The sequence below is a fragment of the Simochromis diagramma genome, unplaced genomic scaffold, assembly GCF_900408965.1.
Source record: "Simochromis diagramma unplaced genomic scaffold, fSimDia1.1 OVJJ01000205.1, whole genome shotgun sequence".
In the NCBI taxonomy this organism is placed as follows: Eukaryota; Metazoa; Chordata; class Actinopteri; order Cichliformes; family Cichlidae; genus Simochromis; species Simochromis diagramma.
The window spans coordinates 10,284,407-10,307,625 of NW_024386782.1; the positions used below are offsets into that span (position 1 = coordinate 10,284,407).

The following is a 23,219-nucleotide window of genomic DNA, read 5'->3' on the forward strand; positions in this document are numbered from 1 at the left end:
TGGAGCACCATGGTCTTGGAGGACCGTTGTCCTGTTTCACTGTGTACTGCACATGGTTGGAATGACAATAAAGTCACTTGCCCTGACCAGACGACGGGTACACTGTGGTCTGTGGTCATCTAAGGATGAACACGGTCAGTAACAATACTCAGACTGTGGTGTTGAAGTCATTCTCAGTTGGTACTAAGGCACTTCTCCCATATTTGTAGGTCTGCATGGACAAATCTTCAAAACTAGAAACTGATTGCAATATGGATCAGTAAAACCACAGTGGAGGGAGTCGTTTTTCATCTCATCAAACATGTTTTGCTGTCACACACGTCGACCCTGTGTTAACTTACACATGACAAAAACAAAAATACAAACTGAAAATAAACTGGTCTGGTTTCAGATGAGAGTGGCCTTAGTTCAACGTAAAATCATCATCAGAGGCAAAAACCAAAACTCGGCTCAGCAACTTAATAAGTCCTTTATTTGCAATGTTCCATTACCTTTCCAGTTTCCGATGCAAAAGAAGCAATAATTTTTTTTTAAATAACGAAAGCGGAAAAAAAAAAAAAAAAAAAAAAAAAAAAAGGAAAGAAAATATTTACAAAATTCAAATAAAACTAATAATCAATGGATTATCTAAAGCACCTCTCTGCATCCGGACAACTGCGGTTTCTGCTGGATAAGGAGACACTGCAATTACATCAGCAATTTGTTTCTGAAAAATAAAACTGAAAAAGTTTATTATCATCATTATTATTATTATTATTATATATTTACAGAACGCTCCTGAAATCCTGAAACTAGTTTCCACTTAAAGTAGAAAAGGCTTTCGGATCATTTCTGTGTCTTTTTTTTTTTTTTTTTCCTTTTTAAACTTTATATATTTTATCAAGTCAATTTTCTGTAGATTTCAAGTTTTAACGGTGATTGGGTCGTTAAGTGTCCTCTACAACAGCTCAGGTTTAAGTACAGAAGAGGTAAAAGATGAAGAGTCAGTCAGTGTGGTTCACTACTGGGGGATGGGAGAGAATGGCTTTAAAGAGGAAGCATTAAGACCACCCCCTAGTAGTCAAGGTCAAAGGTCAACATCAGCCCTCTGTGTTTCTGTCCTCTGCTAGTTTATCATGATAGGAAACGAGAGAAAATAGACAACCTTTGCTTTAAAAACTCCGTCAAATTAAGATTAGTTCATGTACACTGTAACGTTTTGTCCACTGGATCGTTAATAGGAACACACTTCAGTCATGCTGCACACTCCGGAAAAGGACAAGGACATAAGAGCCGTGTCGGGACTGAACAAATGTTATGGCATGTTGATAAACCCCCCTCCACCAACCCACCCACCCACACGCTACACTTCACGCCCTGCTGTTTCCTCTTGTAGATCAGAAAGGTTGTTTGTCATTAGAATCGTCTAGAGGGGTGAAAGAGCAGCCTGTTGGTTTGCTTTACTTTGACATAGAAAGTTTCGTAGTGATGTGGGATACTTCACACCTCGCTAATGAGTAATCCTGCTGAAACCTGCATTTTCAAGTTTGCTTTGATGAGGACACTTGCTGTGACAAGCAGGTGGAGAAATAATGAGGAAGCAGGAGAGGGAAGGTAGAAAAGAAATGATTGTTTTTCAGAGTCCATCCCTCCAAAAAAAGAAGAAAAAAAAAAAAAAAAGGAACACAATAAAGATTTATCCTCATTGAGGATTGATTCGAGTCTGCCTCTCTGGCAATACTGTCCATGACTCTGCGTGGTCGCCTGCAGAGCTCTGGCGGCAGCTTTTAGTTCAGTATTTTACTCCTTGTCAGATTCCTCTTCGGCCTCGCGGAGCCAGGTGAAGAAGCCGGTGACCGACTTCAAGGCCACGCCTTTGCCTGTCTGCTCTGCCGGGTCTTTGCTGGTTTCCCATTCGTAGAAGGCCTCCTCTTTAATGACGTCCTCATCATACAAGGCGTCGAAGAACATCCGCAGCAGGTCTGCAGAGACAAAATTAGAGCATTATAGAAGCTTTATTAACAGCTCCATTTTAAAATTGTTTCTGTTTGCATTGAGTCAGGGACACTTGAAAAGCTATAAAGAGCTAATCAGTAGGTCAAATCCTAATTAATACGTTTCTTTTAGTGATTAGGCTTTTCTGTTTCAACCCTCCAATCCAGTTCATAACACTTTAAAAAATAAATTAAAAAAAAAATCACCCCAAGAATGTGTTTTCCTCCAAAATAGACCACTTCCATTTCTGTGTTCAGGGAAAATGACTCAGGCCCTCCAGCAGCAACACTACAAAAACCTTCAGTCTCATCTTTAAATCTTGATACCCTGAATACACAGCTGCTGTATACATGATGATTTTATCTGTTTTCACCCTGAACAAAAACAACCTGGAAATACAGGCAGATCTTTTCTGATAAGGAGCTGCGTTTCAGACAAACCAACAAGGTCCGTTTTTTAATGCCTGTGATCATCACATTACCAATTACCCCCCCTCCCCTAAAGCTGCACCCAACAGCACATAGAGGTAAACATTAAACATCTAAGAAGCTGCAATCCGTGTTTGGTAAAGGGAATTTTACAGATCCTTTATTTATCCAGGTAAAAAGTCTCGCAAACATTAAAAACATATTTTTAAAGAATGATCTGGGAAGCAAAAATGACAACATAACATTGCTGATCTATAAAAATTATTTCAAGTGGTCAACAAGGACTGGATTGATTAGAAAGTAGATACAATAACGCAAATTTATAAAGATACTTTGTAACAGTTGATTTTGTAGTTTTCGCTTAAAAACTGACTTTAAGTTTTTTCCTTTCTTTGGGGAAACATGAACTTTGTATATGCCAACAAGACTGCTTACAGTGACGTGAAGGCTTTTTAAAATAGACGGCGACATAAAGAACTGAAGCATTGAATTTCCAGCAAACAGCTGATTTGGTTACATGTCCCTGCTCGATTACTCTGAGCGACAGCTACTGTCAGCTGAATTTGAAACAAGCTCACAGGAAAGATTTCTGCTTGATTTGTGCTCTTTAAACAAGCTTACTGGACTTTAGTAACATTTAAAAAAAAAAAAAAAAAAACTTCTCTGAAATAATTCAAAGACAGACTTGGAGGGAGCGAGACTCATCCAGAGAACATTTATCACTAATAGTTTACAAAGGCCAATAAATTTGCCATCTTGTGCCATTATCTGAACCGATTTATGGTATCTTCCTGCTGTGTCTCGATGCACGATCAAGAATCCAGGTTAAACAAAAAAGAAATCTCAGAAAGCTGAGCGACATTATCAGTGGGAGGTACATCTCATCACTCATCCATGTGACTTCTTTAAGTTCTCCCAACCTTATAATCAGCCCAGCTGCACGACTGAAACCAGTATCACCGCATTACAGTAAGCCTTGAGTTCAGTTTCGTCTCCACTGATTTTCATGAAATTTGGGATCATTTGCTTATGTTGCCAAAAAGACGCAACAGCTGAGGAAACCACATTAAAATGACACTTTGAATCATTGGCGACTTTGACGCCTGGATTTAACAGATGCTTCAGTATCTAAATATTTATAAGTGAACCAATCAGATTTGTATGTTCGGCAGTATTATAGTTCACTGTAAGTGGGGAAACTCACGAGCAGGCTGCTCCATGTGCACCATCAGAGCCTGGAGGGCGTACAGGGCCTGCAGCTCTTTCTGCTCGTCGTACAGGTATCTCTGCAGCAGAGAGGCTCTCTGGCCGATCTGCTGTGCATCCACCTTGTACGGGTTGTCACCTGAAACGAAGTGAACAAGTTTTTAAACCAGAAAGTGTGATTTTTAAAAGTAAGCGCTATTAAAATTTACTATAAAATAAATCCGTTTTAATTTATTTAAAAAAAAAAAAAAAACAACAACAACTATATTTTCCATACTTCAGAATTTGAGCTTGGGTCGTTGTGAAAAGGAAAAAGACTAAATCATAGACACACACACAGAAATAGAGGCAGCTCGTGGTGTATTAGTCATACTTACATATGATAGCAGACTGGCACACTGATGTCATCAATGCTCGTACAAACTGGTTCGAAGCAGTCTGCTGCTCGTCCAAGTTAGCCTGAAAATAGGAAACAAAACGCAGTTGGAGAGGGGGAACATGAACAACACTGGAAAATAAGAGCACACACAAAATGTTCAGGTCTAAAAACACTCTGTACTGCCTCACACACTCACACACACCTCGATCCAGTCTCTGATGCGTTGATTGTTGGCCTTGTCCTGGAGGAGTCTGTCCAGCTGTTTGCTGATCTCCTCTCCGCTGAGGACCTTCTTCTTACTGGCCTCTTTGGGCTCCATCTCCTCTCCCACGGTGAACTCCACTTTCTGAAATACACAATTAAATGTGTAAAAAAAATAAATAAATAAAAAAAAAAAGCCTGAAGACACGGAGTAACTTGTTTCTAATCGTAAATCCCCACAAGCAAAAATCTCTTTGCTTTCATCTCTGCCCACCAGGTAGACTCCAGCTGTGTTTGTCTGTCTTTGGTGCTGTGCAGGATGTGCTGCTTTCTCGTTACCATTTTAAGCTTTGTTGTTACAAAATAGACCAATTATAGCTGCTTTAAACGCATCCTAACATTTTTAGACCACTACACAAAACTCCAAAAGTGCAGACAAGTGTTTTATCGTCTAAAACCTGAACGTGTTGCACGTACCTGATCGGTGACAAACTTGTTGACGTCTTCATCTTTGGGCAAGAAGTCGTTCCAATTTAGCCCAGCCTCTGTCCACAAAGCCCCAACCTTCTTGGGGGTCTTAAGGGGAGAAAAGGGCCAGATAATCAAATATCTGTGGCTTTTATTTCTTTTTCTTTCTCTCTTTTTTTTTAACCAAAACCAAAAAACATGTGCAACACAAGGTAATAAAACGAGTGTGTTCGGTTACCTTTTCTTTACAAAGCAACTTGAGGATCTGTACCAGCAGCACGCTGGCCTTCCCCAGAGGCACAAGAGGCTTTGAGATCTCCCTGAAGACACAGATGCACTGAATTAAGCTCCCATTTTTCTTACAGCTGGATTATAATTCAATTTGTCTCATTTTAAAGCTGGAAATAAGTGACCTAGTTTTAAATTTAGCTTAAAATCTTTATTTCCGAGAAACACCGTCAACAAAAGAATCTCTGGAAAACTATTCCAACACTATTTACAGTTTAAAAACGTCCATTTCCATCAGACTATATTCTAAAGTCAAAGTATTCGAGTTTGCTTTCACTTATTTGAAATGTGACCGCTGACATTAAGCTCTCACCTGAACAGCTGTCCCATAGGGATGCCTCCCTCGTGGAGCATAGGAGTAATAAGCTCAGCCAGGTAGAGCCAGATGTGAGGTATATCTATGGCCATGTCTTCTGCTACCTCCAGAATCTCTAGTAGCCTGCAAAAGAATCGGCTTTAGTTCCATCTGCTCGAGAACATCCATCGAGGGTAGATTTTAGTTGAAACCAGGCGACGTTCTTCCTGTTACATGCTTACCCTTTGTAGTACTGCTGCGTGGGCAAAGTCCCTGCCTTTACAAGCTGGTGCAGCAACAGGCCCATGTGTTCCCGAGCGATGGTGCTTCGTTCAAGCGTCGACTCCAAGCCGTTCCGCACGAACACGTACAGCAGTGATGTGCTATTGAGCTCCACCACACACTGCAATGCCTCCTACAGCACCACAGTGACACAAAGCAATGCTGTTAACATGGTTCACTTCTAAACATGGAAGTATAACTCTGATTGTTAGAGGCAAGTCTGCACCTTGACATCATTGATGTGGAGGTATTCTTCAATGATCGCATGCGACTTCTTCTCCACTTCCTCTTCAGTCAAGGCAGGTTTAGGGAGAGATGGAGGAGGAGTGGGAGCGCTCTCACGCTTAACTGAAGAAAAAGGTAAAAATACAACTTGAAGCTCATTGTTCTTTATGTCCTTTTCTTTAAACCACATCTTTCTCTATTCAACTCTTTTTAATTCTTTATTTCATACCTGGGACGAAGTCACTACCCTTGTCCCGACTTCCTCTATCTCTGCTTCCTCGGTCTCTGCTTCCCCGATCCCTGCTTCCTCTGTCCCGACTGTCTGTCATGCTGGCGACGCGGCGCACAGATTCAGTTGAAGACCTGCCATCTCCTCCCCTCCCGCCGCGCTCTTGCGACTCTCTGCTGAAGCTTCTCTTGGTGACTTGGTTCGCTTCCCGTCCTTCGCTGCGATCAAATCTGTCAAATCGATCCCTGTTGCGGTCGCTCCTGTCCCTGTTGCTCCCACGTTCGCGGCTCGAACTCGACCTAATGGTAAAAGGAGACACAAAGAGGTCATTTTAACACAATCAATTTGTAATCATGTTGAACGGTACCACTAAACTTTTTGTATTTTTTGAGACCGCAGTAGGCTCTTGTATACAAAGGGGAGGCCAGATGGAGGGAGATTAGTATTCAAGTGGTCGCCATCTGCAACCTCACAACTAGATGCCAGTAAAATGTGTTTTGAAAAACGTGACATCAACATAAAGTAAAAAATAAGAGTGCCTATGACAAGTGATAAACTAAAATTTGTGAATTAAGTACTCAACTAAAGCAGAAGCAGACTAATTAATGAGAAAATATTTGGTGCTTCTGAGTACCTTTGAGGAACTCTGCGATCAGAGTCTGTTGAAGACATCAATGACCCAGACTGTAGGGCAGAGAAGCGGTTGAGAGTGCTGGTACCCGGACGCCCAGAGTCTAGAGAGATGGAAATTAATAGATTAAGAGCCAAACCACAAACAGCCACTAAGCAATGCTGTGCTTTAGAAGAAAGCTGAAGGTCTTACCCTGGTCTCCACTCGCTGGTTTAGCTCCAGTTCCTCCGCTGCTGCCTTTTCCCCAGCTGCCCCACATGCCTTTGCCACCCGGAGCCAACAGCTGGTTGTTGAAATCCATAGCACCAGGCTACAGGGAAGCAAAAAAGTTATATTCATTCTCAAGAGGCCTGAGAAAGAGCTCAAGCCTTCACATGAATTTTCGGACGTTACCTTTGTGATCTTGCTTAGGCGGGTGGTGTCGATGGGTCTGTTCTTGGAGATGGGGACTGTGTTCCACCCCTCATCCTGAGGCTGGCTGGTCCGGCCACCTCCTGGTGTGTGAGGGCCTCGGCTGCCCATGTTTCCCGTGAACCTGTCTCTGCTTTCCTTCTTGGTCATGAGCTGCTGCTGGACTTTCATCTGTTCCCTGTGCTCCTCCATCTCTGCTTCCTTGTGAATCTGATCAATTGTCTTAGGACCCTGGTCTCCTCTACGAGGCACCCAGTTATTCTGTGGATCAGAGACAGAAGACAATTAACACCCGTGAGCCACTCTGGGGTGTTTCCTGTCTGTGCTTTGGATTACATTTGTAATAGTACAAATGTTCTGATAGGAGAACCTGAGACAGAAAGCATATCCACCCTCAATAACACAGTTTTACGGGCCGTGCGTCAAAGATTTTCATTTTTAAGCCCTTTGTGACATAAAAGAAAAAGCGGAAAAAATGAAATCCTTGTTCTATTCTGCAGCTTCAGTATGATCAACATAAACCGCTTTCCAGTGTTCCTCCTGTTCACAGCAAATCTCTAGAGCGGAACAAGAATTGTCATCGCCAACTGCAGGCCAAGACGTTGGAGATGAGATACTGAAAGGGCAAGCAGCTGAATGTTATCAAGAACCACCACACCAGTGACATGGTTTGATATCCAGCAGGTAAGGAAATATGAGAAGGAAAGAACTGGGCCTAGGTGATTTGCAACATGAACACCGTAAACTTTCAAAATAAAAGTCAGGGGTCTGCTTGCTGGCAAATCTATGCCTGATGATGCTGACGTTCTCACGGACAGAGAAAAAATAAAAGTTTTTTCAAACTAACCCTTTACCCCTTTGAAGCCTACCAGCAGTAACCCGTGACGCCATTTTCTGAACCGAGTACTCACTGTCTTATTTTAGCACTGCTTATAGAACAAAACAACTGGGTGCGCACCAGAAGTTTGTGAGTGTGGTCTCTGCTATGTAGATAGCCTTGTAAAAAAAAAAACCTTCAGACTGTACTGTATATAAACACTGAGATACATACACTACTAAGTCAAGTCATGATAAATGCTGGCTATCAGTTCTTTATTGCTCTAAAATGTTGAATATGATTTAACAGTTACCCTTCTGAGGTCCAAAACATCTTGCAGCATGAAGCGGATTCTTGATGAAGTCTTCCTCTCTTTAATGATCTTGTCCATCTGATTAAAATACTGATCCATGCGAGGCTGTCGGGGACACAGAAAAGAGTGAATTTTATGAGGTACAGGTACCAAATGACAAATTGTGTGTACCTAATGATACACCGAGAACTGCATCCTCAGTTCCTCAACCCATCACTAATGATCAGTGGCCCAGACACGTGGCACAAAAACAAGGTCATCCCAGGAGACATCTTAATGTGTACATATAGCAGTGTTAGTCCATGCTTTACTTACCTTTGCCTTCTCAAAGTCCAGGTCTTTACCAATAGTGGACAGCAGTCTGCAGAGACACTCGAGAGACTCCTCATCATGATTCTTAAGTAGTTTCACGACACAGTCGTGCATGATTGGCTCTGTCAGCATCTTAAGCTTAAACAGTTCACCAATGAACTTTATGTTGCCCAGTGAGCGGCGTCGAGCTTTATCTCTGGCCTCCTCCAGCTCCACCCTGAAGCGCTCACGCTCCTCACCCTGCAGGCGGATACAAGTTTGTGCTTAGTGTACGAGTCATATGACAAGTTTACTCTAAATCTGAACGGTGGTTTTGACACTTCTTACGTCTTTGGCAGCCTCCAATTCCTTTTGCTTTTTCTCAAAGATCTCATCATCATCCTGGTCCTTCTCAAACTCTTTCTGGCAGCGGTTGAGCAGCAGTTTGCGGAAGTTCACAAAAACTCCTGGCTTGTCTGAAGTGGGGACTTTCAGCTGGTGGAAGACAACATTCAATGTCACCAGGGGGTTTTAACGCACATTTTCCTATTCAACTGCATTTAACAAATATGTAGCTGAGAGTATGCTCCTTCAGTTCCTCAATACCATCACAAAAAGTTCAGTGGCCCAGACACGTGGCACTAAAAAGAAGTCATCACTAGAGCATATGATCAAAGCACAACATCCAACCTTCACTAGACTCACCCCCATAAGGCAGCGGCACATGTTGGCGTAGGCCACAGAGAAGTTGGGCTCTGAGATGGCCTTCTCAAAGATGAGGTCGATGGCTCCCTTCAGCCTCTCCTCAGTGTCTATCGTCAGCTCTGTCACTTGTTTCATCAGCTCCTGAAACTTCTGTGGCGTCAGCTTGTTGAGGATGCTCCGCAGACGCTTGAACAGCTCATGAGTCTTGGCCTGTTCTGGGTCTTCCTCTTCAGGCTCATCAACACGGCCACGAGTGGCCTTTTTCACAGAGGGCTTCCAGGCCTTCTCAGCCTTGCTGAGCTGCACGTCGTCATTTAGCGACATGCTGGTGATAATTTTTTTGGTTTGAGAGCGACGGGGCCCGGATGGCTAAATGGAGAGAAACGCATAAATATTTTAGAAAGCTAGTAGGAAGAAACTTCACTAAACAAAAAGTTTACGTTAGAGATCGCTGCCTTTGCAAACAGCTTGTCTGCCAAACGTAACATCACAACTGCTGGCATTCATTGCACTTTTGTGTCATGTCAGCTCATAATACACTTCTTTATCTCAAAAAACATCAGACAAGTACTCCAGCACATTGTAGGAAGACAGGCAGAGAGGGAGATCGTTTTACTTCAGGGCATCATGTCTCAAGTGCAAAAGTATAAAAACGGTGTGCTGACGACACAATTGGTAAACCTATTAACTATAATGCAAGTTAATGCTTAAAGTGTCTTTTAAAAACTGTAAAATTAGCTAACCGGGCCACGAGGTCCTCCCACTGATCTGCTCCCAAGGTTCCCTAAATATGAGGGAGTAAAATCAGGACCAGTGTTCATCAGGCGAGATGGGTCAGCAGGTCGTAGTGGAGTCTTGTTCACCTGCAATTAAAGAGGCAAAAATAAATAAAGGAAAAATCACCGTGTTTTCAAACAAAGTTTAAAATACTGGCAGTCGGCAGCACTACCCCTCAGCCTCCTAGTAGATCAACATATGGTATCAGTTTGAAAATCCTAGATGACTTTGTTCTCGAGTTTTTGCATTCACAAGATTTTCAGGAAACTTCACCTCTGACCTTGAACTTTAGGACAAGGTCACTGAAATTCAAACTTGGAGATTTTTAGCAGATGCATCTACTGATGTGAATTCCAAAATCCTACATCGCCTCATTATCGCATTTACACCCGCCCACTCGCTTGCTCTGTGCGGTGACAACAATACCCCGTCAGCCTTTAACAAAGCTGTGACGGCCCGGGACAACGCATCAGGTTACAAAAATCGGGAGTTGCACGACTGGCTGAACCGCCTCAAAGATTGTGGTGCACTTCATGATGTGAGGTCAAAATTTACAGATGAGGGGTTTAAAAAAAAAAAAAAAAAAAAAAAAAAAAAAAAAACTGCCATATTCTTCAACTCAATTTGTATTGTTTCTGCGTTCTTTTACACAAAGCTCAACATCACCTACCTTATCCAGCACCACATCACTGATGATAGGCAGGCCCTCAGGCTTGTGCATACTGGCGCTGATGAACTGGCAGCGCAGGAGGAACTCCCTGTCGTACCGCTTCTTGTCCTCCGGGTTTATTGGCTTCCATTCTTCTGCACAACGTACAGGAAATATGCAAAGGCACATGATTAAAGGCACACTACAGTAAAAGGCACAGCTGAAAGATGGCTGTGATAATCCACTCTGTCAGTGCAGATTCTTTGAAACTAAAATAATAAAACGATGACAGCACATGAGCAAAACTATGAGAGAAACTAAAGTCACCATAAAGAGATTTTCACACTGTGCTTAAATCAAACAAGGCCTCATCCTTCCAGCATATAAATGCAGGCACAAGGAAAAAACAGACTTAAAATTTAATGCTGAAATAAATTATATTTGCCCTAAGACCAAAGTATGTACAGAGTTTTATCAGTTTAGCTTTAGGGAAAAGATTAAAACATTTAAAGATTTTTTTTTAGCCTTTTAAGCTTTCAAAGCGTACCTTGTTTGTACTGGTATTTCTGCTCAGTTGGCTCAGGTGTGGCTTTAGACTTGTCAGGTTCTGCATTCTGCTTGTCCTCTTTTTGCTCCCAGGTCTCATCTGCCACTTCGACAGGAAGTTCAGCTGGTGCTGGAGCTGGAGGGTTGGCCTGAGTGGGCATGGGTTCAGAGGCAGGCTTGGCACCCTGTTCCTGCAAAAAGAAAGAAAAGATCAAGTTTTCTAAGAATCTGTTGTTTATTGAGAGTAAAAGATGGACACCCAGTTTTAAGAGCTCTTTGGACTGTCGTCTGATTTAACACAAACCTCTGTGAAGGCATCCAGGAGATTACCAATGGCCTCCTTCTTGTTAAACTCTTTCATGTTCTTTTTCTTCCTTTGCACATGCGTAGCAGCTTCAAAAGGAAAGACAAAGTGATGACATTAAAATTCAGATAAAACAAGATTAGGCATGTGACAGCCTGAGAAGCAAGGGGGGGGGATTAACTGTACCTTGCATAGTAGATTCTTCTGGGCAGCTAACAGACGCAGGAGGGGTATCCTCACTTTTCTTCTTGCACTCTTCCTCCTCCTCCTTCTCTTCAGCCTCCTCTTTCACCTCCTGGGCTGCTGTTGCCATTTTAGCCATAGGTGTGGATTCCTGAGATTGAGAAGCGTCTGGCTGTTTGTGGGGCGTAGTGTCTGAAATTGCATTATCCTTGGGCAGTTCTTCGGTCTCCTGAGGAAGGCCGTTGGGGAGAACAGGCTCTGCTGCCTCAACTTGTGTGGATTCAGGTTCGGGGGTAGAGCGCAGAATGGCGTTCTGGGTCTGTGGACCAGCAGGCTCCCGTGCAGGTGGGGGAGGCTGGGAGACTTCAGTTGCCGTTTTTGTAGCCATTTCTTCTTTATTCTTTCTTTCTTCTTCAAGATTGGAAGAAGCTGCTGCTGCAGCCTCAGCTGCAGGCTCCAACTTTGTGGTGGCCACCTGCTCTTCTTTTTCCACCTTCTTCACTTCCTCTGTTTTTGCTTCTTCCTTTTCTGGAGCCTTCTCAGCTTGAGCTGGAGCAGCCGGTAGTTCCTCTATTTTCACAGGGGCTTCTGGTGCTTCTGAAGACTGTGAGGCTGCATGAGGAGCATCTACTGTATCAGAAACGGTAGTGCCAACTTTATTTACTGCCTCAGCAGGAGTAGTGGTCAACGTTGCTCCTGGAGGAAGGGAAGGAGGAGACTGCTGGTCCTTTATCAGTGTGGATGGCACCTCAGTAGTAGCTACGGGGGCTACAGATTGTGCAGCTAACTCAGTAGGCAGCACTATTTGGCTGTCCACTTCCTGTTTGCTCTCCAACACAGGCTCAGCATTTGCCGCAGCAAGAGAAGGAGGGGTTTCAGCACTAGTAGGACGCTCTGTGTTATCATCTGGACAGCGAGAGACGTGACAATAAATGACGAGAAAAAATTTACAGTCATTTCTTTTTCACCGAGTCAAACTTAAGAAAATATTCTCACCTCTTCTCGTCTGTGCAATCACAGGCTGGGCAATTTCCCCATTGACCTGTGCAGGACTTGCATCCGGTGCCTGCAATCACAAAGCAATAGCGGCCTTTAATAAATAAAATAGAAAACCCACTACACGGGCTTTTAACAATGAGCATCAACACACATTTGGTGCAGTTTGTTACAAGTTTTTTTTTTCTCACATTTGGTGGATATTGTCTGAGGTGGTATTGATTCAGACCTGTTTCTTTGAAGGCTGCAGTGTCACTCAACTCTTTTAAATTGTGATTTGTTTGTGTTGCCCGTTTCCCCTCCAACTAGCAATTTTCAACTTTGGCAATAGCTCAACACATCAGTGCATATTTGTTTGCATTTGCTTAGACTCAGCATAGTTTGCTTAGTGAAACTGACCTCAGCTGTGCTGACTATTAGAAAGTACCATGAAGACAAAAAAAGACATCAACACAGTCGCAGATGTACTTAAAAAAAAAAAAAATCCACAACGGTGCCTTTATGTACAGATAAATTCATATTCCTTCCTTTTTAAAGTAAGATAAAATAAAAATAAAAAAGTGAGAGCAATCATCACCTAACAACATCTTCTTTTGTTGTCTTTTTATAACTTACCTTTGTTTTGTCTATATAAAGCAAAACGTTGGCTTCACATTGAAAAAAATTACTTTGTTCTAAAGCAAATCAATTTACAGTGAAGACAAAATGAACATGAGAAAAACATAATGAAGTTCTGGGCTTTACTGTATTACTTTAAACACAGAGTACAACATGTCAGTACAAGATAGCCAACTATATTTTAGATTTTTGATAAAAGACAAATGTACAACACCATCATTACTCTATTTAAATCAGTCACTTCAAAGTAAAGTCTTACCTGTGGTGTTGGTGTGGTGGAGGACATTACACCCGACAGGATCTCGTGCGTGATATCGCGTCCACCCTGGTTGGGGTCTCGTATTGTTATCTATTAGAGAAAGGGCAAATGACATTAAAATACAAACAATGTGCAACCATCCTGCCACTACTGATCTACAGCTGCCGACCCCCATCATGACAAATACTATTGTTGTTTTCAGGTTAAAAGGGAAAGTTCCACATTGAACACACAATACAGTGTCTCTCCATTCAACATTTTTGACCTCATTCAAGAGGTGTGCTGTGCTTTTGTTGGGACATACTACCGGTCTGCGTTCTCTCTTCATTAGGCCTTGTGACTGTGCAGGGGCTTGCTGAGGAGGCGGGACTTGTAGCTGTTGCTGGGTGGACAGCATGACCGGTGAAGGCTGGACAGATGGGGGATACTGAGGCGGAGTTGGATAGTATGCTCCAGCTGTAAAGTTGAAATGAAACAAAGAATAGAAATTACAAAATAAATCATAAAAACAACTCAGAATAAACAAGTTTTCAAGAGTTCAAACTAAAATAAAAATCTGTATGTACTTGTTTCATTTGATTGAGATTTTTTTTTCTACATTGCTGATAACTGTTGGGGGAAAAAATGTAAAGGTGCAATAGCAAACATTTGTACGTGTACACAAAGTGTGGTTTCAGATATAAACGTGTACTTAAAGGCTAATTTGTGGGTTTATTTTTTATGTTTTTGATCCACATTATATATTAAGTTAACAACAAAGTCTATGAATTAATGATGGCTGAATTTGACTACTACACAACACTTTACTACTTCTGTCTACGATACGTGATGAATTATAAAGATCAAAACAGCCCACTTTACATTCAGTTGTGTAAGGAGGCATAACTGCCATTTGCTCTTTACATTCACATCTGTCCAGACTTTTTAAAGCAATTTAATGGGCTGGCACCAGAAGCTGGAGCCACCGATTCAGCATCCAGCCAAATTTAAACATTTACAAGTAGTATTGCTGTACAGAAAATTACTTCAAACGGAAGTTGGTTTTTGACCCTTTGTATACAAAATTCCATTTATTTAGCTTCTTAAACAAGAAACAAATGGAGAGAAAAAAAAGCCATAAGCTGTCATCACCACAGAGGCATCACTAGGCTACAAGCTAAAAGTTTCAGTTAAAGTTTTTCTCTGTATTTGCTACAACTACATTTAAATAACATCCATCGTCGTGTGTACGTGGCCTACACGTACGAAATCAGAGACAGGAAGACACGGTTAGAGACAGGAAGTGCCACAGAAGCCTGCTGACCACCACAAAAGCACACACACTACTCACCGGGGTAGCGCTGGGAGGCGAGAGGCGCACCGTGGAGAGAGAGACGGCCGTTCTCTCGCCCGCCTCCTCTCCCCCCGCCACCCCGCCTCTCCCTCGCGGCAAGAGAGGGCTCTGAACCAACGCAGCAAAGGAGAGGAAGGGAGTGAGGGACGGGAGAGGGAGGAAAGAAGGAGAGGGCAGGAAGAGACAGATGCAGAATGTGTTAATGAGAGGATCCAGAGGAAGCAGGGTGTTAAGAAGGTCCCATGAAATGAACAATGTCTCTACTGTACACTTACCTTGTGCTCTTGGCATATATTTAGTTTCAAATAGTACAAATTTTGAAGTGCACTACCATCACACAAGGGTCTTTATAAGTAAATACAATGGGGGTTTTAACTGAGCCAACAAACCCCCACTTATCTATACGTATATATAAAATATCTGTGCATTAGTACAAATGTACTAAAGCAAATCAGTTTTTGTAGCAGTTGCGTTTCCTGCTTAAAAAGTGCAGTTCATTCATATTTAAATAGGGTTTCTGGCAACGTTAGCTCCCACACAACTCTTCTGCTGCTGTATGTAGACATGCAAAAAAGGAGAAAACTGCGGTTTCAAAGCCATTTCATGGAACCTACAAGGCAGCGTAAGGTGCAGAAAACGAACACAGGCCAAAGCAGAATTAAGCCCGACTACATGCACATACAGCAGTGTTTGGACTCAAAGGCATATTAAAAAAACGAAGAAAAAGAAAAACACACACAGAGACAGACATACTACAGCAACAAAGACAATTAACCCCCATCACAGAAAAAATAGAAACAAGAAAACAACCCACAATCAGCCAAGCAAAACCACCCCACATTCAGGAATACTTCACAGATGAGGAATTCTGCATGTGGATGTGGTTTTAAATACGGGTTAGAACTTCTCCATTAAGTTCTGTGTTTAAACTGAACGCGTTTGTGGTTCGGCTTGGTTGTTGTGAGTCTTGGGGTTAAAAACCCTTACCATAAGGAGGGTATTCAGCAGGGCTAGTTCCAGTATAGAAGTTTGCTGTGCCGCTGGTCACGGGATACTGCTGGGTAGGAGGCATGTATGGAGCTCGGTACTGTAGAAACAAGACAAACAACAATTAAGTTTTGAGATCCTCACTCCAAAAACCTCTATTAAGAGGACTTTAAAATATTAATGTAGCTCATCGTAACAGGTTTCCAAACTGCGTCTCTCCCGTCCTCACATAGGATCACAAGCTTCAGACGAATTTCCACACTAGCGCTGGTACAGGAGAAGTCAAAACCGAAAGCAAAGAAACTGCCAAGTTTTGGATTTTTTTTTTTTTTTTTTTTTTTTTTTTTTTACAAAAGTCTCGTGTTACTACATGTCGTCTGTACAATTTGTGAATCTCTGAGCTTTTGTAAGGTTATCATTAAAACAGTAAAAACCAACACAATTATATACAGTGTTCTCAACTCAGCTGTGATGGCAGCAGCAGTGGGAGATTATGACAAAATAAATAAATACGTTTAAATTGTGAGGTGCACAACCTGCAGAATCGGCTGTGATGTCACCTTCAGTTTTGGGTGTGGCTGCTAAGGACTGGAAGGTGGGTATAATGAAACTCTTTAGAAGACACTTTGGATGAGCCATCAGAAGGACTCCTAAAGCACTGAGTGTTTGTTCTTCACTAGTAAGTACTTGGCACGACTCGGCTTCAGTCGTTTTTCATTACACCTGAGTACCACCTAATGTGCATAGGGTCGTTATACCAACGTGGTCGAAGGGCCTACAGCGTTATTTGTACCCGACACAAACAACACAACAATGGAGGACATCGAGGTGAAGGTATATCCTTGTTGCCGGGTTACAAAAGTGGCCATTTTGATTTTTGTGAAGGAGATGCTCTCATGACTTACAGTGACACTATTGACCAGTCAAACAGTGGCATGCAGTCTATTGACATCACATTTTCGGATCAACGGAGAGCATTTTGGAACCCCAGCCGAGTACCAGGTACTAAAAAAGTACCTGGTAGCGCCACCTAATGGAGAACCCTAAAAACAGAGTCGAGCTGAGTACGTACTAGTGAAAGAGGGCTTTGTGTGTTTATACACCACTATGCATTTAATCATTAGTTATTCTTAATCTCTGGCTCTCTTGCACAGAGTGTCTTTTCTCCCGTTTTCCTCCCACCACCCCCAACTGGTCACGGCACATGGCCGCCCCTCCCCGAGCCTGATTGTGACAGAGGTTTTTTCCTGTTAAAAGGGAGTTTTTCCTTTCTGCTGTCAACAAGAGGGTCATTTGATTGTTGGACTTTTCTCTCCATTGTTGCCGGATAACTCTACAATATAAAGCGCCTTGAGGTGACTGCTGTTGTGATTTGGTGCTAAATAAATAAAACTGAATTCAAGTTTAAAATGAAATCTGACACTAAAGACACCAAAAAGACATGAAGAATACTGCAACCTTCCAACATTAAACATACAAACAATAATGAAGAGCAATAAGCTCAACATGTTACTATTAAATTCAATTCATTCAGAAGGTAATGTTACCCAAATATAAGTGTTAAAAAATGATTGCAACTGTTATGATAAGTAGGTATTGATTACTTGGGCTGGCTGCAGAGTAGAGCTCGTGTGTGCACTAACCTGTCCAGAGGGAATGAAGTAGCCTTGAGGAGAGCCAGCAAAAGGTTGGGATATCATCATCATTTGTGAGCCGGGTGGGTAGACATGAGCTGGTGCAACAGCTCGAGGGCCACTATTTCCCGGTACCCTTGGAGCACTGGTGGCCATGGTGGGTCGGTTCTGATAGTAGCTCTTAAAAGAACAAAAACAAAAAGATGAAGACTGCATCATATCAGCAGCAAACTTATGGTTCTGCCTGTGCATTTCGTAACAATGGTATTCCTAATTCTTGCTTTTACATTTTTCTGTGCGTTTGCTTCGAGTTGCGCACACGCCGATACCCTTCACCTGGAATCTACGCACTCACAGCAACTGCACATGTGCACGCTAAATTCAATTCTGGGTAACTTGGGAGTTTAAATTATCCTGAAAGTCATGACTTCCTGCCACAATGAAGTTAGCACAAGTTAACAGGGGAGGGACGAAGAGAAAAGCTGTTACCTGTAATGCTCTGTATCCACCCTTCAGCCGCGCAACACATGAGCAAAGAGCAAGAAAGGGAGTAAGATTAAGGTGAAAATGAGGACCGGACACAATGAGGGGGATGTTTGAATTTACAGAACGAAGGAAGAAGGGAGGAGTATGAGAGGTAGCAGTGTGCCTCGCAGTCATGATGGGTACGCTCAAACAACTACAGACGCACATGCAATCGATTCTGGACAGATCATTATAGAAACACGATCCCCTTCTAGTCCTGCAGGGCCCTACTTCTGGTAGGTTAAAGAATCACATTAAGGGCTGCAGGCACATGCAGTTTAATTCATTTTAATATCTGGTGGCAACAAGGCCCTTTATCACTGTGGGATTAGGACAAATGTGGTGATCAATGCAAAACAGTGGCGAGACGTGGGCTGTTTTCAAATGACAGCCTGCTGCACAATTTAGACCGTATCAGAAATGCTTTCATTTCTCAAAATTTTCACAATAATACAATTCATGTCTACAAACCAGGTATTTAAATAAAAAACGATCTGATGCAAGATATGCTGACTTGGTACTAAATTAAGATGAAAGGGGAAAACAAGGACTGAGGAAAAAGGAAAGAACTTTGGGGGACACTGGAAAAGAAAACTGCGTAGAGTTGAATTTTCAGCTGTTTTTAATTTACATCATAGACTCACTTGCAAAACGTAACTTGCATTAAAGTTACATAATGTTGATTACACAATCTAAGGGCTTGAATAATAATTTAATGTTGCAAAAGAGCTCATTTGGATTTGAATGTTTTTTTTAAAGTAAACTAATCTAAATGGATGTTTAGAAGGGCAGATCTAAACACTCAACTTATCTTCTTTCCCAATTTGTATCTGAAAGCATGCATTACACTAAGGAGACAGAGGGGATGTGAGGAAAAGTAAGGGGTGTTAGTACCTGTTGATGTAAAGTACGGGGCCCAGTAGCAAACTAGGACAGCAGAAGAGAGGAAAGAAGTCAAGATTGACATTCAAGGACAAAGACGGCAAATAGCGGTTATAACACACACACCGAGGCAAAGCCTTACAGCAGAAGAAGCTATGTCAGAAACTGTTGTGAAAGAGCAAGAAAGAAAGGGGTTTTCAACCATATCAACAACAGAAAGCATGCTGTGAACAATACCTGTCTTGGCTGTGGTGCAGAGTTCATTTGTGGAGGTGGAGGGGTTGCAAAAACAAGAGAAGGTGGCTGTCCAGGGCCGTAGGCAGCCTTAATAGGAGAGAACAGAAGAGGAGGGAGAGGGGGGAAAAGGTTACTAAACTCTAAACTACCAAAATAAATAAATAAACTATGTTAGTGGGTCTCACCTGTGTCAATCCAGGGGAAGGGGCAGGATTGGGGACAGAAGTGGGTCCCGCTATAGGCTGTGGTGGTTTGTTCATTTCACGTTCTTTTATGGTACTGCATTAGGGTGGCGATGTGGTGCCAGCCTTCCTGGGGGGAAAGACGAGCAAGAAATAATGTCAAAATGAGAAGAACATGAAATTACTTTGAGCTGAAATGTGATTTTTTAACATTTGCAAGCAGGCACAGGTATTCCAGGTCTGTGTTAAAAATGCTAATTACAGCCATTGAGGTTGGATACTAAAGATCACTGTAAGGAGACATGTTGAACCTTTAGTGTAGCAACATCTAACCAAGCAGCCAGGGTGTGGCCTGCAGTTTCGCCTGTGATAACACCACCACCTCCCCAATCTCGTTCCCTTGCATTTTTACAGAGCTCATATGAGGATGCAATTAGTGTCTTTCCCTCCTCCATCCTTGATTAAATCAGCTGGTAACACAATTATGTGTTTTATCTTCCATTCAAAGCTTAGGTTGAGTAGATAAGGGTTCAAATTACTTTCAAATAAAGGGCTGCCTTAGACACCAATGCTAATTTGTCAGTTATTAAAGCTCACACGCACGCTGTTTTTAAGTGAATCTAAGAAAATGGATACCTCAGGTCAAAGTTCATTTACTGTGTGAACAGAAGCTAAGCCCCCCCCCCCCTCCCTCCCATTTGTGCAAATAAACCATACAAAACTCAGTAATGACTGCCGTTTTCCCATGAGTAAATGACGGCTGCGGGGGGTTGAAAATAAAAAACAAAAAAATGATAGAATTGCTTTTAAAAAATATAAACTGCCGTAATAGCAGGAGACGTGTCATACACCATCCACCTGCTGACACAGTGACTATCGTCAGATGCTAGCTGGTGCCATGCTTCTTTTTGACAGGGCTTCAATGCTTCCATATGGCGCGCCAGAAGCGATGGCTAACGGGCTTATGATTCACGAATAAATGTAAACGGTCTTGTATTAGCTGATATTTACCGTAAAACATATTTTTATGGCCTGCTAACGAATCAGAAATGCCCCGGCGAGGTTGGCTGGATCGTTAGCCCACAGCCGGCTAATGTTACGTGTCCCACCATCACAGACATTTTACTTAGTTACGCTACGTGGCTGAGTCCGCATTTAACCTTAATGTACACAGAGCCCGGTCAAACAGTTTTACTGTGCAGATTATAAGAATACACATTTATACTCAAAGGCCGGGAACAGTGAAGTAGTTAGCTTTGTCAATAATGTTGCAACACGCGACAGCGATTAGGTTAAGTTACAGTCATGCTATTGTTGGTTAACATTGGTTAGCGGGGTGTTACAGGCCCGGCGACACCGTGTACCTGATGTTCATGGTTAACGTGGCCTAATATTTTGGCACTGAGGGCATCGACTTTAGATTCAAGACAAACTAAAGAAATCGATCCAGATCGCAGTAAATATTGATTTCTTTTTATTATTTTTTTAACCGAGAACCGAAAAAGCGTTAGGTTAGGGTTAGCCATAGCTTTCCCACGAAGCCCACCGAGATAACCAAACCAAAACAGCCAACGGTGTTAATTTAGGTAACTTTAGGTTAGCGTCAGCTCTAAATAAAAAAAATACTGAACTGACGGAAAACACTAAGATAAAGTAGTTTTACCGGGACCCAGGGGAGGATTAGCCTGCTAGCTCTGCTGGTGTGTGTGGACGGTCAGGGCCTGCTCAGCCCGTGTGCCTTTCACAAAAATGCAGCCCCGCTCGGGGAACTAGCATACCGCCGGGTTTCTTCTTACCAGGAATTATAACAGTTACTGTGTTGCAAGGTAGGAACTCGGGGAATCAGCCTCGGCTCAGTCTTCTGTTAATGAAAGCGGTGGTGCTGCTGTTTCCTTGTCCTTTAACTCCAACAGAAAAATGATGCCCTTCTTGGCTAATGACTTAGCGAGCTAGTTAGCTAACCGGCAGATGGGGGAAGAGTGCTAAACTGTCACTTCGGTTTAAACCCCCAGGCGTGCAAAAGTGACAGTGCTCAAAATCAAATAATATAGTCCTTCGGGAATACTATTGACAACTCCGATGGCCCCAAGAAAAGCCTCTGGACCGCAGGTCCATGATCAAGGCGTCGATGGTGATGGATTGCCGGTTAGGTATATACACAAGTATCGTGTGATGCGGCTCAGAGAGAGGCCATAGTGCGATGTTTCTCCTGTGCGAAGCCGGTACGCCTCCGAGTCGCATGGGTAACTTCCGGGGAAATTAAAATTTGATGCAGTTTCCTTGGTCATGTGATGCAGGAGCTTGACTCCTTTGATCAACCGAGGCCTCCGTATTCAAAGTGAGTCATTATCTGGAACAACACTAAGCTGATATCTTTAACTCTTTTACAGTGTTTTAAAAAAGCGCATTTGAGTACTTACATTTCCATCACAGCTGGGACATGATGTTGCTGAGTAGACTGTGATTAGCCTCTTGTTGCAGAAGATAATGAAGGTAGCTTAACTTTATTTTACTGCATCATGTTTGGTTGGGAATCTGATCATTTCTATTTATTTAATGTTAATCTGTTTAATACCATGAAATAATTACTAATGTATCTGATATTAATTTTGAGTTGTTTAACAAAGCAGTAGTAAGGGAATATAGTACAGTACTGAGCAAAAGTCTCAAGCCATTTCTCATCTATCTATCTATCTATCTATCTATCTATCTATCTATCTATATATATATATATATATATATATATATATATATATATATATATAGAGAGAGAGAGAGAGAGAGATATATATATATAGAGAGAGAGAGAGAGAGAGATATATATATATATATATATTACATATAGATATATGTATGAAATATGTGCAAGCATTCATGAAAATAGAGTATATACCATTCCCATTGTCTCTAGAATCACTGTCCTGCTTGAAAATGAAGCCGATGCCAATGGAATGCTTTCCAGGTGGTATTGCATGGTAGATCAATGGATCAGTCCCTTCACCACTGGCTGAAATGCAGCCCAAAGCATGACACAGCCTCCACTGTGTTTTACTGATGGCAGTGTACACTCACTGTTGTACCTCTCTTCTGACCTCTGTGCACACTCACAATGATTTGACGAAAAATTGATATTTGGATTCATTGCTGACCTGTTGGAAAGGTTATTATAGTTAACTCAAACGAAACTAAAAACCGATATTGTATGGGGGAAGATTGTTTTCGTTTTAGTTAACACAGCTAAAAATAAAAACTAGACCTTGAAAAAAATTAACTTGTCAATTTGGACAGCTAACTAAAATAAAATAAAAATTGTTAGTTTTAGTATTTGTTAATGTGGTAAAATATTTGTTGTCATTGTTGTGTTTTTATTGTAATACCTGTTCTTGTGCAGTTTTGCATACCTCAGCCTTTTCTTATTGCTTCCATTTCTTGAGCATGGTTTCAGACAGCCCTCCAGCGAGACCATTTCTAATGAGGTTTCAGTGAACAGCAGAGGGATCAACTGAGGGCCAGGTGTGTCTGTCGGGTCCTGTGTCAGGTCTTTTCTGGAATATTTTCAGATTTCTTCAGAAGATGACTTTCAAAAACTTTTCATTTGTTGTTTATACTTTTTTTCAGACCTGCTACTCATTCTTCTGTCCTCCACTTGTCCAGTGTCCACAGATTTTCTTTAAGGATACACAGCACACCGCACTAAGATATGCCAAACTTTCATGTTGCGCCAAGAATACTATTTATTTTATGCCCATCGTACAGTGTTGCCATTAGCCTTTTTTGTGGATTCACCCAAACAAATGGCAACAAACTATATGTTTGGTCTAGTTTTTCAATGAAAAGATATATGAAAAGAAATATAAAGAAATAAGGAATGGCTCAAGACTTTTGCTCAGTGCTGTATAGATATAAAAATACCACTTTGGACTGAAACTTGGATGTTTCACTATTTTCTGACAATATATATAAA

The 23,219-nt window shown here is 41.9% G+C and overlaps 1 protein-coding gene and 2 non-coding genes across 7 annotated transcripts; all 3 read right to left on the reverse strand.

The window, feature by feature from the left end:
- Positions 1-450: 450 nt before the first annotated feature.
- Positions 451-21,500, reverse strand: eif4g1a (eukaryotic translation initiation factor 4 gamma, 1a). Of its 5 annotated transcripts, none has more exons than XM_040021723.1 (32): positions 21,052-21,500; positions 19,259-19,381; positions 19,074-19,160; positions 18,849-18,881; positions 17,919-17,939; positions 17,439-17,609; positions 15,796-15,895; positions 13,780-13,931; positions 13,476-13,565; positions 12,599-12,668; positions 11,606-12,508; positions 11,420-11,508; positions 11,117-11,306; positions 10,591-10,724; positions 9,887-10,006; positions 9,144-9,512; positions 8,787-8,933; positions 8,463-8,699; positions 8,148-8,252; positions 7,000-7,278; positions 6,799-6,916; positions 6,610-6,709; positions 5,976-6,274; positions 5,748-5,869; positions 5,482-5,654; positions 5,258-5,383; positions 4,895-4,976; positions 4,666-4,764; positions 4,190-4,333; positions 3,986-4,067; positions 3,607-3,747; positions 451-1,961 (listed from the first exon to the last, which is right to left on the reverse strand). In XM_040021723.1, exons 2-32 carry the CDS (start codon positions 19,331-19,333, stop codon positions 1,780-1,782), a joined length of 5,040 nt encoding a protein of 1,679 aa, XP_039877657.1. In that variant the 5' UTR covers positions 19,334-19,381; positions 21,052-21,500; the 3' UTR covers positions 451-1,779. The 5 variants fall into 5 exon arrangements, with proteins under 5 accessions (XP_039877657.1, XP_039877658.1, XP_039877656.1 ...); XM_040021724.1 differs by having other exon boundaries at positions 13,783-13,931; positions 19,259-19,385; XM_040021722.1 differs by having other exon boundaries at positions 19,259-19,385.
- LOC120727917 lies at positions 8,341-8,415 on the reverse strand. The gene has a single exon (XR_005694596.1). It is a non-coding gene; the product is annotated as a small nucleolar RNA SNORD66 (small nucleolar RNA).
- On the reverse strand, positions 9,025-9,102 carry LOC120727925. The gene has a single exon (XR_005694604.1). It is a non-coding gene; the product is annotated as a small nucleolar RNA SNORD66 (small nucleolar RNA).
- Positions 21,501-23,219: the final 1,719 nt, after the last annotated feature.

What these genes read in the sequence shown, in the direction of transcription:
- eif4g1a (XM_040021723.1), bottom strand. Translation starts at nt 19,333, where the DNA reads ATGAACAAACCACCACAGCCTATAGCGGGACCCACTTCTGTCCCCAAT. An exon ending in AGAGAGAACGCAGACCGGTA is followed by an intron (nt 13,566 to 13,779) that starts GTATGTCCCAAC and finishes TTTCTCTAATAG; the next exon opens with ATAACAATACGAGACCCCAA. An exon ending in GTGCCAGTCTGCTATCATAT is followed by an intron (nt 3,748 to 3,985) that starts GTAAGTATGACT and finishes ACTTCGTTTCAG; the next exon opens with GTGACAACCCGTACAAGGTG.